At 37.1% G+C, this 19,890-nt stretch overlaps 1 protein-coding gene across 4 annotated transcripts in view; it reads left to right on the top strand.

Moving 5' to 3' along the window:
• Window positions 1–19,890, top strand: part of LOC121321015 (type II inositol 3,4-bisphosphate 4-phosphatase-like) — a 320,135-nt gene that overhangs the window by 176,170 nt on the left and 124,075 nt on the right. For 3 of the 4 annotated variants that reach the window (XM_041259931.1, XM_041259921.1, XM_041259912.1), the window contains exons 7-8: window positions 9,398–9,516; window positions 13,071–13,187. In XM_041259931.1, the coding sequence (XP_041115865.1) occupies window positions 9,398–9,516; window positions 13,071–13,187 (236 nt within the window). Of the gene's footprint in view, window positions 1–9,223; window positions 9,517–13,070; window positions 13,188–19,890 lie in introns of those variants that run through there. The other variant, XM_041259939.1, reaches the window with a different exon arrangement.

Below are 19,890 nucleotides of genomic sequence, written 5' to 3'. Positions count from 1 at the left end.
TGTTGTATTGTTTTACTCTTCCATCATCAGCCACCTCAGAACTGAAATATTTCTATACTTCGCTGCTCACAGACTGCAGGATTGCTATTTTCTAGCCAATCTGGAAGTAACTGCATCTTCAGCTGCTCTGTGTGTAATGCTGACTCATGACACCTCTAAATGTATTAAATACAGTGTCATGCTGAATGTTGCATTATTTAGAGATGTGTTTTGATATTTTAAAAGTACATCTCATGTGTAATACCGAAAGTTTACATTTTAAAAATACTTGAATAATTGAATAAGTAATCAAATGAACAAAATGCAATGAACCACTGACGCATGTGCATACCTCAAAACAATGCCGCATGCAGATAGCGTTTGGTACCTAAACGCCAATCAATGGAAAAAACATGGCTAAGTAGTACTTTAGTGTGTGGAGTTTGCCTACGAGACTTTAGCAAGCCAAATTATCGTTTAGACATAATTTATTTATAGATACCTCTAAATATTTTAAGATATCTCCAGATCATTTCCAGATATCTCTAAATATATGAAGATATTTTCAAATATTTGAAGATATTTGTAACAGGGAAGATCTGTGCTGACTGCCTGGTGCATGCGTGGTACTGCAGGATGAGGGCAGTAGACTCATAAGATCCGCCTGTCAGTCATGGCGATGACACGGAGAGGTGGGGAAGATGGTGTGTTGGCTTTCCCTCTCTCTGAGTGGCAGAGAGGCAGGCCTTGGGGGATTGCTCGGCCCATAAGTACTGCTCTTGGTTATGCATTCGGGTGGCCGTGATTGAGAATACAGAGACACCGGCGGCGGAAGCCAGTGTAAACAGAGACCAGGCAGGAACGCCAGTGGTTGGGGTGAGTGACTAAAATAGGCAAGCACTGCTGAGGAAGACAGCCAGCCTAGAGAAAGAAGACCATAGAAAATAAAGTATTGTGTACCCGAGGAGACATGTGTAGAGATACGGGGAACTCTGGCCACCCCAGTGTATAGATAATAGCCAAGCGTAGGACGGAGACCTGAGCTGACCGGCATAGCGGCAGTGGGGGCACTTCATAAGCAGCACTTTTGTTTTGTAGTTTTATTACTGTGTTTTATTTTCCTTTTTCTTTTGCCTTTTGTTTTCATTATTCTTTTGAGCACCTGTGAGTGCGAAAGCAGTGGTCTGTACCGGTATCAGTATTGGTATAACTGTGTACCATTGTCGGTATTCAGGCCACGGACAACAGCACCCTCTGCAGGCTAAAATAAAAAAAATAAAAATAAAACTGGGCACCAGGGCGGTGTTGCAAAGAAACCTTCTGTCTCCCGTGTGTGTCAGTGAATTGCCCACCACCCTTCCACAATATCTCTAAGTCATTTTAGATGTCTTAAATATATTTAGAGAAGTCTCAAAATTATTTATAGATATTTTTATATGGAGCTTTAAATTAGATATATAAAATGTATTTTTAGATGTCTTTTAAATCAGTTTCAGATATCTCTAAATCATTTAGCGATATATCTGAATCATCTAGCAATATCTCTAAATAACTTCCTGTTAATTTCGAGATATCTCTAAATGGAAAGGAAGTCCATTCAAAACATAGATCATTTTTACAGGAAGCCATTTAAGAGATATCGTGAAATTACTTCTTGTCATTTCACGATTTAGAGATATCTCACAGGAAGTTATTTCGAGATATCTTAAAATGATTTAGAGCTATCTAAATGAACGGATGAAATTAAGATATCTTCAAAAGGGTTTATTTACAGATATCTCATATTCATTTAAAGATATCTGCAAATTATTTACAGATAGCTCTAAATATTTCAAGATATCTTAAAATGCAATTTAAGATATCTCAAAATGATAATTTGGCTTGCCATAACAAGACTGATAATGATTGGTTTATTGTATCTTAAAATAAAATAAACTTGATTATGTTGCCGTTGTATTTTTAGCAGTATTAATTAATAAAAAGTATGTCTCGGCGAGTGTGCGTGAATTTTAACCCCACAATATTGCGATATGGAAATTATCAGAATATCTATATTGGTGCTCATCACTAGTAGTAATATATTTTCCAACAATTTAGAATGACTGAGGATGTTTGTTCTTCATTCAATCCCAAAGCAGTTGTAACTACCCAAACTGGTATATGTAACAGTATAACACAAAACAATCCTACCTCATTGCCTGAGAATGCTTGAAATACTGTAATTTACAGGCATTTTGAAAAAGAAAATGAAAAACATGACCTATAGATAAATCAAGATTATTGTATGAAATGGTATGGTACCGGTTTTATTGTGCTCAGGGCATGACCTTTTTGTATTACTTCCTCAAGACTTTCTTGATCATTCTTCAATTGTGAACATTAACCACTTCAACTCCAGAAGTAGTAAGTTTTCAAACCTGTATTGCTGTAAAATGTTAACATATTACCTAAATGTTAAATAAATGACCTAAACTCTGTTTTCATTAACCCTTTATGCTGCTGTGTACTACATACCCATATTCAATATAGAGATGAAAACTTTTTTTTTTTTTTTTTTTTTTTAACAATGAAAACAAAAACGCTGCTAATAACAATAATAATCAGTAAACATCACCTGTGTTGTGGTCTCTGCTTCCCTTATGTTGGAGGGATAGTCACGAATGCGTATACACAGCTACTTTGCGCAGGCATTGTGATGGATCTGGCTGCCGCATTGCCTCTACCCAGTGCTGTGTTTTGATAGTATTTTGTCACAGTACTGCCATTTCAAACCAAACAGCTTCGCGTTTGCAGCTTGCTTACCTGTAAAGTAGCTGCATGCTCTTCTGTTTGTATAGTTTGTACTGTTCTTGGCACAACATCCTCTTCATCAGCGTCACTGAGTGATAAATCAGCATCACTGTCGCTGGTATCGAAATCCTCCGAACCAACTTCACTCCATTTGTCACTCTCCACGTACATTGCAATGTTTAGCTTTTGCTAAAAAAAACTATATAAACTACAACTAAACAAGTAAAACTAATAATAAAAATTATAATTTAAAACACACACACACACACACACACTTGTTAACGTTGAATGGCTTCCCTCAATATGTCTTCTAAATACCCACGGGTAGATGGGAATCGCTACATGACACGCAATTGGATACAAATGTCACCTGACCCTCCCCTGACTTTCATTGCACATTCCACAGTACTTGCACTGCCTTAGAGAATGAAACCTGAAACACTAGACTGAGAAACCGATTATACAATAGAATGGGAAACTTGACGTATGCAGGCACGGCATGGTACTGTAAGTGGGTTTACATTTGATGTACGTTTGTGCGTCATGGTGCTGAAGTGGTTAAGGGAGTAACCAGAGCATCTGTGATTCCTATCTTTCTTATTTCCTATGCAATCAAGTTTTTAATGTAATCTCACAAATCGTGTTTACTTTCCCTACAGCTTTCGAGCAGAGTCTTTGTGTAGACTCTACCAGGAAAGTAATGGAATGGTAAAATGGTTTTGTAAGGGCACATTTTGTGTTGCACAAACAGTAATAAAAATTAATTTGGAATACCTGTTAGATCTTAAGCATTATTTTCTACATAATGCTGCTATAATTTTAAATACTGTGCTAGTATGTGGTTTAACAGAACCCACTGACCCCAAATTCATCTAATTTCCTCCACCAGCTGCAACTGGTAAAAGCATTTGTTATAAGCAGCTTCGGTTGTTAATGTGAAACCCATTAGTCGCAGTTGGTAGCTCTATTTTAAGTGGTGCTAATAAATAACAGTATAACTGGTATATAAAACTTCAGGTCTTCAGGTTTTCATTTTTAATATATTTACAATTAGTTTCTTTTTGTTTTAATCTAGAAGAGCAGAGATTCTGTTTTGTTGTGGCTATACTGTCCATTATTGTACATGCAAAACTACCCTCATAGTCTGGGGGCCCAGGCCAGAAATTTTTTGCAACATAGCACCCCCAGTCAGAAAGCAACAGCTATGTTATTTGATAGAAGTACCACTTAGGTGCTTATCTAGGGTGGATGTGGTGTTCTAAAGTGGTAGCAAGGTTATGCCATTGCAAGATATTTGTACCCATGTCACAACAACATTTTGCGCAAGTGAAAAGGCCTCAAAAATATACTTAAGTTGTCAAAACAAGTTTGAAAGTAAAAATGACCAATAAAATGTGATTTTAGCAATTTTGTTTCAAAGAAAATGCATTTTTACTCATGCAAAGTTTTCTTTGATACAAATTATTACTAATTTATCTTAAAAGACAAAACACATTCTAGGCATAAAAAGGTTTGTTTGACAACTATTATTAAAGCATATTTAAAGCATGTTAATGACCAGATTATTACATTACACAAATGTTTTAAATACCATATTCATTATAAAAGAAGCCAGGTATACTATTGCACATCATGGTGGGAACAAAACACCAATAGCCAGTGGAGTCCCTCTCAGCGATGGGCAACATGACAGTATACATCTACGTCTCAATCATCTGTAGTGTCAGACTCATCTGGATCCACACTGGCAATTTTATGAGGATTATAAGTCTTCACCACCAGTACACAAGCTAGCCTGTGTGCATGCCATGCTCTGTCTGGTACAACTGCAGTTGCGTTCACACTTGGCTTTTTTACACCTACATGTAATGAGTTCCAGGAGTGCTTCAGTTGTCTCTCATTACTGTTGGAGAAATGTGTCATCCTTGTCATGATGCCAGACATTTTCAATTGGGGAGGGGATGTCAGGCTGAGCCTCCAGGGCCTGGTTTTCAGATAAGGGTCTGGTAATCTGCGCACTTCATGTGTTGCAGAAGATTATCATAAGCTGGGGGGAGGGCTCCAATCCTGGCCTGTTTGTGACAGAAAAGCTTATATCACAGAGTCAGCTGTTGGGTTATAGAGAACGGTTATCAGAAGTTCTATTGATTTCAACTGTGCAGGAGGTATATCCACCATAGTACCAAATTTGGTAGGGCTTCTAACTTTGTGAGGATTCTTCCTGACAAGCTGCCATGGCTTTAGTTTGCCAACCTTTGCAAGACTGCTGGTTGAAATCTCACCCAGTCAGTGTGTGTACTGCTGACAACATTCTGCATAGTTGTTGGCCAAGTTCAGCTGCTATGGTATTGGTTGATGTAAACCTGTCTTTGTCCTTCACACCAGTATGAAACCAAAGCTCTTGAGTTGCTTCCAACTTGTGAATAAATTGTGCACAGAGAACCTCAACATTAGTGTCTAGTGACCACACCACTACACTAAGGTATTCTTGTGAAGGATGTGCAACTTGAAGTAGAATCGGAGTATCTGCTTCTTTGTGTCATAAAAATAGATATTTTTTGGTCTACAACTCCATGTGTAGTGACCATGCAAGCAATGAAGCCGTCCGTGAATCCACCTGCAATAATCATTTTCTGATCTGGGCCAGGTAAAGTTTCTGCCATATCACGCCATGATCATGATCACTGATTTCAAGATTGTCTTTGTGCACGCTCAAAAGCTTTCATTGAGTCTATATAGCATATCGATCAAAGACGATATCTACTCTTTTGAGGTGGGTGTACTTTTCTGAAGACCAACTCAGCAAGTTCTCCAAAGCTAGTTGCACCTCCTTGCCCGAGCATTTGTATAACAGCCATTCCATCCAGAATCCAAGCTGTGGGCATATTAGATGCTGGCAGTTGATACATTGCCTTTTTCTTTTTCTAATTCAGGTAATAGCTATTTGCAGTTTGTTCAGGGTACCATCAGAGTGTGCTAGAGAATATGGAACTGTAGAAAGCTCATGTTTGAGAACTTCCTTCAGATCAACCTCTCTCATTTGTGGTTATGTGGTTTCAAGATGGTTAAACAACTCCCTGTCTGCATTGATAGTCACTATCTTATCACTGCTAGCATTTGACTTGATCTTCTTGGTTAGGCATGAAGGTGTCTGATGTTGAGTTTGTGCAGTGGTTCAAAGAATCGAGTGGTATTTTAATTTAGTCTGTCTAAAAATGTCTGCCACCTCAGTCTGGACAGAGCCTCCATTACAAAGTTTTGGGCCCTCACTCCACAGTTGTATGATTTCCTTTTATGTAGATTGCTTGTTGTGTTGCTATCATACACTTGCGATTCTATGAGGATGTCTTCCAGACCACTCTCTTCATACTTCTTTCCAATTACAGCAAGAAATGTCTGTGCTCTGTGGAAAAACCACCCATTCTCAAGATGTTCTGTAATTCCTCTGGGCACCTCCACTGAATGTCTTTTGCCTTACAATATATAGGCTCATCAAATGTCAAGACACTGTAATCTTGGCCAAAATTAAAATTAGCCATTGCAGGTCAAGGTTGGCAGTTTGTCGGCAAGCCTCAACATCAGTATGAATGTGATTTTTTTACTTTTCCCCACAAGATTTGGTGCAGAGCGTCTGCCAAGAGGATTGTACTCCAGAATGGAATGGCACATTGCAGTTTCAAGTGATCGTCTTCGTTGTGCTATTTTCTTTGTTTGAGCCAGAGCTGCCACTGTGCAAAAGCTACCTTGTGGAATTGTTGGAGTCTGACGATGATATACTGCACTAGTTGTAGCATGGTGTGACAGACAGAGTCGCTTGTTCCTGTTCCTCATTTATATTGTTATTGTCTGCAGCCAGCTGAATAAACTTACCATGCTGTATGTTTGATGGAGTTATGATATTGTCCCTGGCAGCTTTTTCATACTGATCCATTGCAATACATGTGTCAAACAAACAAGATGCTGATAAAAGGCAGGTGTATTAATAAAAATGGTGTTGGTTGATGTAACCAAGCCCAGCAGGCAGCAAGTCTCAATCGAGCACCTGTTTGTAAACAATAATTTAATAGATAAGCCCGTCTCCGCATACAAATTACACCAACACTAATTCCCCATTGTGCAGGGCAATCGCCCTTCCACAGACACATATAGACAAAATAACAAGCAGAGAAACTATTTAAACTAAATCTGCAAGCAGTAGTTAAATCAGTATAGGATAAAAACAATGTATAATTATACACATGTTAAAGGAGAGTCATTATTTTTACTTTTTCAAGAAATTTGTGAAAATTTTGCGAAGTTACCACTGCATAGTACCACACTCACTAAAATTACTCCCTGGGGGTTCATCCTTTCATAAGAATGTGTGAAACCTTTTCTGTATGGGGCGAGGGTGCTACGAATTTCAAATATAGAGGGGTTTTCCATTTGGACCCCAGACTATTATAAACGTTTACCACAGTGTTATTGCAGTTTTACCATTCTTTTCCCATGGTTATACTCTGCATTTACAATAGTTTACACTGTTGTACCATGTTAAATAATATGCTTTATCATAGCTGGCTGTTTTGTGCAATGCTAACCTAGTGTTTGCCTTTCCATGCTTTCATTATGCTTTGTATTTAACTTTCTGATGCTGTTACTATGGTAAACATTTATAAGGGTATATGGGAAATAAACACAGTGAAATTCATAATTTTTACAGTGGTTGTCAAAATTTTACTCTTAACAGATGAAAATGTTATGACTTCATCAGTACAGCTGAACTTAAGTAGTAAAAGTAACAAATAGTGCAATACATAATTTATAATAAATACCTCCAATGTATATCAAGGTATACATTATTATCTAGTCACAGGCTTAGTATCTGAGCTAATGCCTTTCATTTTAGAAAATAGTATTCGTGGACTAGCATTTTACTGTGAATAATTTAACGCTCTTTAAAGTTCATTACCTGAAATATTTAATGTGCAGTGGCAGTTTTATTGAACAGGCAATTTAATGTCTTTTTTTAATGAAGCTTTATAAGCAAGCTGACACGGTGGCCTGATCTTGGAAGTTTGCTCTCTTTCGCTTTCTCTCTCGCTCTCTCTTTCTCTTTTTTCCCCAGAATGGTCCGTTGCATACTGCTGATCAAAGCCCAGATTTGTAAATCATTTTTGAGCAGAAGTTGAGAGCATTACGAAAGTCAATTTGTTTTTTGACTGTTGCTACTGTGAAGTGTTCAGTAGTATTTGGGGGTATTGCTTGTCCTCCTGATAGTTGATATATCACGTTGCAGGTTTTTTGTCATATTTGGTAAAGGCTAGTATAAAAGAAGTGGCCTTTAGGAGACTGGTGGGGGTGGATTAAGCTCCCAGCTTGGTTTCAACATTAGATTTCGATTTGCACGCTTGTAGTCTTGTAGTCATTGTCAGGAAGCAGCACTGTTGAATCATTCTGTATCACACACAGGTTTGTAGTTTCTGAGAAGGAAAACAAAAAATGTATGGATTTTCTTTGGCTGATGGATGGCATAACATTTCTTTAAGATTATTCATAATAATAACCTGGGTTAGCATGGAAGACAATAATTATTATTTTACCTTTCTATTATTCCTTGACATTTACACTGCACGCACAGCACAGGATAAACACATTACACTGTACAAAATGTGCCCTTTTTCCAAGTAGGAATACCGTTAGATTTATTTTTTAATACACTATCTGATCAGTTCTCCAAAGACTATGTAGTACATTTTCATTAAGGTTGAAAGCTGAAAATATTCAAAGTGCTTTATATTGGAATTTTGCTAGTCGGCACTATACTGTGCCATTATATTTTTACAACCATATACCTTTATGTATGCATGAATTTATTATACCTTAAAGCCTTTCTGTTCTACCCTAGGAACCCTCTGCAAAATGAACTATTTTCTTAGTAGGGTACAGTAGCTTCTGGTAAACAAAGATCGGATTAAAAAAAATAGCTACTGTTCTTATAAGAGGTTACAAAGAAAATATACTTCCAGGTTTTTTGTTTTTTTTTATATTCTAGAAAGCGATGACACTATATACCATCATTCATAAATGTGTAGCCCTGATAAGTACCATGATAAGTTTGCACATTAGTTTTGCAGTTTTCCCATTTTAATTATGTGGATTCACCAGGTTTACCATGGTGAACCATACCATACAGTAGCTCTTTGCCTTCCCATGCTTTCACTATGAGTTATTACACTATTTTGACTGTTTTTTTAAATGTTTTTTTTTTGTGTACCCCTGTACAGTAACAGTAGGCATGGCGATACCTGAGAACGGCTGGCAGCCTATGGGCAGAATAAGAAAAGAAAAGAAACATAAACAAAACAAAGTTTCTGGCAGGGAAGTAACTGCATTAACTGCAGTTGTAGATAGTGAAATGAAAACATCTTTCAGGTCTCCAGCATGTGACTTCCTATTCCTCTAAAGATACTTCCTAGAAACTTCCTCTGCTGCTTGAACAGTGTGGTCTTCACAGCTGTGCTCCAGGGTTGCAGCAGATCTACTGCTCTCACTCACTCAGTGTCTGCACTCTCACCTCTTGTGACTTTAGTTTTTGTTTTGCATATGCTTATGCGAAGCATTTCCCTACTGTTTCTTTTGTTTTTAGAGTGCAGGGAGCTTGCAGCAACAACCCGAGAGAGGAAGCCAAATGCATTTGTGCAGATCTCTGTGATAAACACACAGCAGCAAAGTTTGACTGTTTTCTCCAGCACGGAAATAGTGGAGGTGAGTCTGTTTTTATTTATTTTTTCTCTCTTTTATTATACACTCAAGAGCAATGTTCAGTGTAGACTGTGCTCATGCTACATATGACAAGCAGCTGTTCGTTTTCCCTTTTAATCATACCTAAGTGCATTAAGTGGCTGGCAACAGCTTTCTTTTCATGATTAAGCTTTTCTATGTTTGTGGGATTTTTGTAAAGCAAGCATAGCCTCTCACATTGCTACACAAAGGGAGCTGTGTTTCCCTCTGCTGGGTTGTTTTATTTTAAAAAGTTGTTTGGTGTTTAAGTTGCACAGAGAAATAAAGCCAAACTATGAGTTGTTTAAAAGCTATGGATTGCCATGTTTGAAGTTTTGCCTGAAATGGCCAGTTCTCATGTGTGGCGATCCTGTCCGGTGTGCAAGTGCTTTGCTTTTTGTTTTGGAAGCTAAAACCCTGGTGACTGAGCAAAAAAACTGCTTACATAACAAAAATGTGTTCATGTTTACCTAATTTCAAAAAGAGAATATGTATGTCTGTTAAAGTCTTTTGCATGTGGTTTGATTTCTAAAGTTCTGACACTTCAATATGTTTATTGAGTGAATTTTAACAATTCTTATTTTCAAATTCATAGCCTTTTATTTCTGTTAAAACTTCTTAAAGTTTCTAAAAATTTAATTTAAATCCAATATCTGTACAATGCAGTTTTTGTTGTTAGGCTGCTTGTTAAAAATGCTTGACTGATTTACAGTAACAGGCGGCTGGATTCACTGTGGTTGAGAAGCTGTTTTGCTTTGAAATATTATAGCTTTTACTGCTTTTATGACATCAACATATAATATGTGCTACATTATTACTACCAGGCTGCAAACGTCTCAGGAAATTCAGAAATACAACAATCAATGGCATTTACTGTAAGTGCGGAAAAAAAAGTATTAGGATTTTTTAAATTAGAAAAAAAGATCCAGCAGTTTTGTTCATATTGCTAAGAGGCTGTGTTTTTCCCATTGACTTTAAATGTTCACCAGAGTGAAGAGGCAGTTGTTGCAAAGCCATACATTATGAAGGAAATGATAGGTGCCCAAGAGTTTGTTTTCAACACTTCATTCTTTACATTGGCCACTAATCTAGCTGTTGGGATTTAAACCTTTGGGCACCTCGTGACTTGAGGCTCTGTAATTCAAAGCCGACCGCTTGCTGTTGCCCTCAGTCTTAGAAGATTGTGATTGCTGTAAACATGTTCAGATGTGCAAAAGGGGTTAAAAATATGATTGTCAAAGGAGTTGGCTCATTTCATGTGAAGGGGATGAAACAGTTTCTATTCAGGAACCAGAATCTTTCTTTCAAAAACCTCTGGGTGATGGTGGTGGTGAGGTGGGAAACAGTGGTGCTGTATAAGTAAAAAAAAAAAAAAAAAAAAAAAAAAATAATATATATATATACACACATATTACAGCTTTTAGAAAGAAGGGGACAATTTATATCAGATTAAATTAGGTTCCAACACATGGGGAAAATATCAGGCAGTTTTACCACTGACTGCTTAGGACTACAGGTATATATTGTTGTGTAATAAACTTGCATTTGACAAGGACAGACTAGGGGAAAAAAAGTTTTTGTAATACTCCACATTAGTAAGCTCCTGCAATTAAAAAAAAATAAAAATAAATACATTGTGTGTGGATTAACAGCAATGAATAATCACAAAATGTTGGTTTCTGTTGATACTTTGACTTTCACTGTAGAAGTCACAAAGTAGAAAGAGTAAAAGCTTTCTTCCACATAATTGCTCCTTATGACCAGCAAGAACAGTTCTTAATTAGAACCATTTTACTCCCTTCTTTCAGCAGTACGCATTTAAGCATAGAAAAAAAAAAAAAAACTGTAGTAATACTTTCCCTTTCTGTCTGTCTCCTTTTAAACGTATCCATACAAATAAGTAGGCTGATCTAAATTAGAGCAATATTTACAACCTTAATTCTACCAGTTAGTACTAAAATAGGTTTCAGAGTCAGACATGACACTTAATTAAGTGATTATCACATTGGGAGATATATTTTTTTCTTTTTTACTAAAGTAAAACATACTTTTGAGAATTAAGGCCCAATTTGAATACATGCCATAGCGTCTAATAGTCACTCCTTGTCTCATGGCCATTTCCCGCATTTCTAACTCTACAGGTGATAGAAAATAGCTCCCACTTGCCACCTGCATTAGTTGATTGGTAACATTTGTACATTTTGTGAAAATTTACAATTTAGCATATATTCATTTGTCAGTAAGGTGAGTGGTGTGGGTGAAAATAACAAGTCCAAACAACAATTTTACTTTCAAAAACTAGCCAGCTGTATTTGTTCACTCGCCACCAGATTGCAGTCCCAAACACAAAAGAAAGAAAACAACAATTATTCCTTTTTGCTCCCATAGCGCAGTCTCAGGTTCCGGTGTGGTATTGGTGCAAGTGCCTGTTGTTGTGCTGTGCAGAGGTGATTGCTCCTGGGATGTGTGCTGGCTGCACGTCTTCAACTCCTGAGTTAATCATCTGCAACAGACAGACACAAAACAAACACAGCAGCACTCGTGCTAAATTAGCATTCACCGTAAGGGGCCGTACTCATGTAGCTGCGTCCACTTTGTACTGCCAAACTCCTCCCTGTGATCAGTTCCGCACCGCACTCTATCCAATCACTGCCCACGCCACAGCTGATCACAATAGAGCTGTTCCACAGTTCCAAAGCTACGTCTTTCCCCCAAGATGGCCGACTTCCAATGTTGTCTTACCCTTGAGTTGACCTGTCCTTGAGAAGGCGTACCACCAACCTTATCTAGCGCCCTGATGAAGAGGTAGATGTGCAGCTTAGATTTCTTTTCTCATCGTCACATCATTAGAAATGGTTTTAGAAGGCCTAGAAATGCGATGAGTAGTTGTCTTCCATTGAATTAATGCACCAGAATACAGTAGCAGCATTGTGAATTGTCTGCAACAACCATTCTGTATATAAATGGTTACTTATTGTACATGCACTACTTTGCAATTACAGAACAAAAGCTAAAACATTATTAGGTTTGAAATGCAATGATATGGGAAGTGCGCTGTCTCGCTCATTAAATTGCTTCAATTATTCTGTCCAAATATTTTCTCTCTGATTTAATCAACACATATTATCTTGCTTCTGCTGCTCAGGTCTCTCCTGCCCCTGGCTCTCCATCCCCCTAGAGTAAGAGTTCAGAGGAAAAGGAAGCACAGCTGTAAACAGGCTGGCTTTGAACATAAACTGTTTACCACGACAGGTTATTAACTGCATTGACAAATGGGTACGGGGCCACATGAGGGCAGTCTCCTAAACTCCTGGGGAATTTCTTATATTTACAGTACAGTACATGTGCAGTATACTTTAGTAAGACGTTCTCATTCACATCTAGTGATTCAGAGCTATTTTTTACTGTGGCAAGAATAAGAAGAAAAACACACACACACACACACACACACACACACACACACACACATATACTATTGCACAGTGCTGTGCACAGCTGTTACCTTACTCAGACAGGACTGTTTTTCTTTTGGCACATAGGGAACAACAGACCCACTGTTCCTGACTGGTGTGACTTTCCCACCAGAATACCCCATTTGTGAGGGAACTCGGTTCAAGCTAACGGTCTATGATGTCAAGGATAAATCCCCAGAAATTGTAAGTAAATGCAATGCTTCATAATTTCCTTAAAAGTATGTGATTTATGTTATTACAGGAAAAAAGCAAGACAAAATGAATGAGTCACACTGTGCTGTACTACTAGTTAGAGAGCGGTACCTTTCCTTGTTACATGTTTCTAAGGACCCGTGAGGCAGATAGGCAACAGTGCACTTGTATTTGGGCGCTATATTATATTATATATATATATATATATAATATATATATATATATATATATATATATATATAGTAACTAGTTTGACGGTGTTGCTGAAGTTTTCATCGAGGCAACTGTGCCATTCAGTGAAGAGCAACCCCATGACTCATTTGAAATTAGGCACTATGTACAAAAAAAATATCTTCCGGAAAATCTGTTCAGGATTGTCTATACCTTGTCTGTGCAGTGGAATGCTGTGTTCTAAGTAGCTTGTTAAAGTTAAAATGCATTACAGACCTTGATTTTATAGCACGAAAACATATGGCTCAGGTTAAGATAATCAGGCTCCAGATTATTTGTCCACAAATATAATTCAAATCACATTGCTTCTCTCCCTTTGTTTTTTGTTTTGTTTTTATAAATACAATTTAACAAAAGCCTTTCTGTGTAAGAATCGGAGCTACAGCTAAGCTAAACAGGAACCCATAGGGGTGGGGCTTTTTTGGATATGCAGTACTGAGTGTCCTTTTGCGATGCAGTGCCTTTTAAACCTGTTTTACTCTGAAAAAAAAAAAACTATTTTAAACAGCGTGTGCAAAATAAACAGCACGTGTGGAAATAAATTGGACCTGACGTGCCTAGCAAGCGCAGAAAAATGGACTTCAAAGGGTTAAACAACAATAGTACATCTACAGTGAGGGCCGCGGGTTTAATGCTGCTTAAATCTGTGTGGCAATGCATGTTTTTGGTTAAAGAGTGAGATTCTTAATGTCCCTGTCAACTATATAACACGCTTGTTTCTCAGTAGTTTTCTGTTTCGGGATATACTTTTGTGCACATATTTATTTATATTTGTGCATAAATAGTTTAATTACAGATGCTCTTGGAACATCGATTGCTTTATTTCCACATCTATTGCATTCTTAGTGCATTGCATGTAGCTTCTGATCTGATAGGAACCTTTTTGAAACGAACGGTGCAAAGATGTTGATTTAGTGTCTTGCATCAGAACAGACAACAGTGTTCATCTTGTTAGTGTAAAATGTACATTTAAAGTTTGGTCATGGTGTCAATCTTTGCAGTGCAAAGAGTCCTGGTTATAAGCACTCTTTACAGAAATTTTGATTGGATACACAGCAAAACTTCTGTATTGTGTAAGCATACAGTTCAGTTTTCAATTAGTAGCCACTGTAGATCATGGACTTTTTGACAAATTATCTTAAATTAATGGCACTTAAATAAAGTGGACAGTTTTATTTATACATAAGTACTGCATATGTTTCACTTTATGTGTTTCCAGAAGCTGTATCAATCACTTATGGTGTCGTTCAGCTCTATCAGTCTTTTTCCTTGTCCCCTCCCTGAGAAGCACTTTCAGTGGCCTTTAATCAAGATGAGTAGTTTCATCTAGCCTCAGCTCACAATTAGCCTCCCTTTTTACATGTCAAACCAGCAGATCTTAATGTTGATGCTTTGTTAGTACACCTGGGCTACATACAATTGATCTTGGAAAACACACAGGTTGACGCAAGTGAAAGTAGTTAAAAATCTGCCAGTGGTACTTTACAATGGAACTGAGGTCAGGAGTAGTTCCTTCAGAAAGGATAAATCTGAATTTTAGGTATGTATAATTGATCCAAACACCATTGTTGTTCAGATCATTACGATGGTGCCCTTTGTGTAGAAATGTTATGACAGTCAAACATTTATAGTGTCTTCTTAGTGTATTTCTGTCTGGAGTCATGTTTTACTGGTTATAAAATCAGTGTTTTTTACATTTGACATCCTTTTACAGCAGTTTAATAGACACACATTTTCTGCTAGATGTATAATCCCAAGTAATTTCAATTAGTCATTTACTAAAATGCCTCTTCGCCTTAGAAGTTCTGTGCGCTCATTTAAGTCTTCCGTTTTCTGTCAGTGAAGTCCTTAGATTATTATTTTTTTTGTGATTTGTCAGCCATTCAAATTGAGTTCGAAGATTGTTTTACCAGCACTGTCACAGGACAATAAACAGCTATGGCCAAAAGTATTGCATCACCTAGAATTTTAGGATTGAAACATTAATAAAAACATTTAAAAACTATATGATCATAATTTAGATATTATATTTAACATCATGTAATTAAAGAAACAAAATTATATGGCAAAAGTGAACTGGAAGCCGAAATAGTATTGCAGTATAAAATGTTAGATACAAAAGTCACTTTTTTTAAATGGTCAGATTTTCAGTAAGTATATGGAAAACTACAAAGTGGTATGTAATTCAATATGTTAACGTAACATTTTTCAACAAGTTTCATTTCACTTTATGAAGCAAAATTAGTTCATTCTATAGGGTGATGCAAAATTTTTGGCCATAGCTGTAGAAGGGTTGTGCTTTGGAGATCCTTGAATTGCAGAGTGGATTTGTGTTAAAAGCAGGTTGAAAGGAAAAATGTTCTATGATGGTAGTATTGTGTCAGGAATACTGTGAAGGAAGAAACAGTTGAAGTTAGACCTAGAGCTTGACCAGCCCCCACCAAACTGGTGAATAGTGCTGTTCCAACTTACTATACATACAAGTTATAACAGCCTGTTAAGGGACCCTGTCAAAAATATTTTTATAGACAGGTTTCTAAGATATCTTTTCTTAGGATTCATCTGAGTGCTTACTGTAGAATGGCAGGTTTATTGCGTGTTATAAAATGACCTATCAAGATATATAAAAATTTTATATCAAACAGCGTTACGATGGAATTTTCAGTAAAGATAAAGAATCAAACCTGAGGTTGGCATAGGCTTCACAGAGAAATGGAGAAATTATAATATATTATCCCATTACAGTCTTCACCGTCATTCATTTTAGGGCAAGCGTCAAATCACATGCTATGTAAATGTTTCTGTGTGGGGTAATTTTCGTATAAAATACTTCTTTACACAGTAAATAAATTATTATTTTAGCAATTACATGCAACAACATATGTTTGCCACGCACACATGCTTACTTTTTGAGTGCTTAAAACAGAATATACATTTGTATGCCACATTTTCAAAACTGCACACAGGTAAGCATGCATCTTTTCAATTTCTGCTCAAGTCTTGTTTATTGGCTACTGGGAAGTCAGGGCAGACAAGGATCATCTGGAGGGCCAGCTTTCTCAGAGACTGAAGATTATCAAATGAGGAGAAACAAGAAAAAAGTGGTAGATTGAAAAAAGGATACACTTTACAGTGCCATTAATGTGTCATGGTCTTAATAGTATATATGTATGTGTGTGTGTGTATATATATATATATATATATATATATATATACACTGCCGAGAAAAACCCCTTAGGATTGTGAACCCCTTAGGATTTTCACATATTTCAAACCTAAAATGTTGTTAGATCTTAATCTAAGTCCTAATAATAGATAAAGATAATCTGATTAAACAAATGACACAAAAACATGATATGTTTTCAACATTTATTTATCCACAAATGATTCAACATTCAATATCTATTTGTGAAAAAGCATGTGAACCTTTAGATTCAGTAACTGGTGGCACCACCTTGAGCAGCAATGACTTAGCGTTTCGTGTAACTGTTGGTCAGTCTGTCACATCGGTTTTGAGGAATTTTGGCTCATTCCTCCTTACAGAACTGCTCACCTTGGGGACATTTGAGGGCTTGCTTGCATGGACAGCTCACTTCAGGTCCTGCCACAACATTTCGATGGGGTTTAGGTCCGGACTTTGACTAGGCCATTCTAAAACGTGGAATTTCTTCTTCTGCAGCCATTCTTTTGTAGATCTGCTTGTATGTTTAGGATCATTGTCTTGCTGCATAACCCACTTTCGGTTCAGCTTCAGCTCACGGACGGATGACCTGACATTCTCATCTAGAATCTTCTGATACAATGCAGAATTCATGGTTGTGTCAATGATGGCAAGCTGTCCAGGTCCTGAGGCATCAAAGCAGCCCCAAACCATCACACTCCCACCACCACCATGCATGACGGTTGGAATGAGGTTCTTCTGTTCAAACGCAGCGTTTGGTTTTCGCCAAACATAATGTTTGACTAGTCTATCCAGAGAACATTGTTCTAGAAGTCTTGTGGATCATCTGTGTGCTCTTTGGTGAACTTCAGACGGGCAGCAGTGTTCTTTTTAGAGAGCAGTGGTTTCCTCCTTGCTATCCTTCCATGAACACCATTCTTGTTCAGTCTTTTTCTGATAGTTGAGTCATGAACACTTACATTAGCCAAGGCATGAGTGACCTGCAGATCCGGGAATGTTACTCTGGGGTTCTTTGTGACTTCTTTTGTCCAGTGTGTTCTTGGAGAGATTTTGATAGTATGACTCCTCCTGGGTGGAGTGACTGTGGCCTTGAACTTTATGCATTTGTAGACTGTCTATCTGACAGTGGATTGGTGGAGCCCCAAATCCTTAGAAATTGTTTTGTAACCCTTTCTAGACTGATGAGCATCAACAACTGTTTTTCTGAGGTCCTCAGAGATGTGTTTTGATCGTAGAATGATGTGTTTCCACACACCTGTGTGGTGAAGACCAAACTCACAAAGTTTCTGATCTTTATATAGGGTGGAGCCTCTCAAACTCACCTCTGAAGATCTACCTAAGTATTTAAACACCCCATTCTAATTATCACCTTAACTGAGCTGATAAAACCAGGGGTTCACTTACCTTTTCACATACCCTGAATCTTAATTACTCATTATTTGTCTAATTCAGACATCATTTTGTTTCAAAAGACATGGACTTGGTTAATATAAACCCTATTGGATATTTAAGAAAAGGTTTTGATTCAAGAAGGCTGTCATGGTAAAACTATGGAATTTCTAGAATTATCATTGGGGTTCACAAACTTTTTTCGGCAGTGTGTTTGTGTGTGTGGGTGCGTGCATGCGTGCTCACACATTGATGAAGGCTATATTTGCATCCTGAGCCATTTGAAAAAAGTCATAATACCACATTAGTGACGTCAAAAAGTGATAATTCCTCTGGAGGAAAATATACAGAACAGAAACCCTACAAATTATTTTCCTGTAACTCACTGAAGCCTATTCTCTATTAGTCTATTATTCTCTCTCTCTCTGTATGTATGTATGTGTGTGTGTATATATATATCTCCTGATGAGACATTTCATGCATGTGAATGTTTTTTCAGAAATTCTAAATACATTTGAAATAAAAATATAAAAAATTCAAATGTCAAAATATCCAGGGAAGAATCATTGTTGGCCTTGAATCTGTTCATCCATAACTCCAGACACTGAACCATAAAATCTGACGTCACAAGAAACAAGTAGACAGACTTTCCACCTGATGCCTTTATTGTGTTGTTAAAGCCCAATAGAGGATTTTATACAGGGTAGAAGTGTGCAATAAAATTTGAGATGAAAGTTCAAAATCATGCCAACATTGTACAATGTTCTGTGCTTCAAATACTGAGGACTGTATGTTGAGGAGATGTCAAATAAATAATGAACGCGATAAAGTAAAAAAAGCAAAAAAAAAACATGCTGAAATTTAATACTGGTACAAGGAACTAGACAAAGTTTTCCCTTTGTATTCCTCAATTATGAATCTATCAGTATTGTATTCATTGTGTAATAACAGTGTATATAAAAGGTACAATGGACAATAGAAAGAAGTAGAAAAACAAGAACATTGTTATGACAAATGTATAAGGAATACAGTATTGTTTTGTGTGACATGCAGGGATTCTAAATATATTTACAGTTCACAGTGTTTTCACTTTAATGCATTAGAAAGGAGATTAGTGGATTAAGTTTGCATTGATAATATATCATTTAACAAGTTAAGTTCCTTGTGTTTTGTCCCTTGTCTGAATTTTCACATTGTGCATTCCTCTCTTTTGCCTGCTTTTTGATATGTAACTGGGGTTTGCAGTAGATACTTTGCCACACTTAAATGGGAGAATTTCATTTCCAATCGACATGTTTTCACTTGGTGAAAAGCAGATGAAATCACTTTGTGAGCAAGACGAATTATCCAATACCAGAAACAGAATAAATTGCTTCTTTTCACCAAGCAAATTGATTTTTAGCGAGGAAGGACCTTAAGCCCAACATCTGTGGGGTTTGACCTGTGTTCAAATGAAACGAGCTTGGTCTTCATTTAGTCCTCAACGAATGGGAATGCCAAAGGAAGCCAATACTGTATGACATATAATTCTAGTTTAGAAAAGTTAGAGATGTATTTGTTTATGAGTAAGCATGCATACTTTTAATTAAAACTTTGTACATGTAGTAGTGCACATTTTAAATGTTTGCAACTAATGTAAAATTGGGGCAGTAGGCTTTTTAAAATTTAATTAAAGAAATTCTGCACTGGGGTGTTTTAACCAGCAAATACAATACAGGGAACTTGCTATTGGGATTTTAGTGCCAGAAAATTCACTGGGAAATTGGAGCCAATAATTAATTACAGACAACTTCTCTGTGATCTGAAAGCCAAGATGCTTAACACATAGAACTCAGAACAGAGTATTTTAGCCAGAAAATTGAATACCAGGGATCTTGGATGGAGCTAGCAGTC

The sequence above is a fragment of the Polyodon spathula genome, chromosome 1 (assembly GCF_017654505.1).
Source record: "Polyodon spathula isolate WHYD16114869_AA chromosome 1, ASM1765450v1, whole genome shotgun sequence".
In the NCBI taxonomy this organism is placed as follows: Eukaryota; Metazoa; Chordata; class Actinopteri; order Acipenseriformes; family Polyodontidae; genus Polyodon; species Polyodon spathula.
Note: the sequence above shows the minus strand (reverse complement) of the source record. Positions and strands in the feature narration are given on the sequence as shown.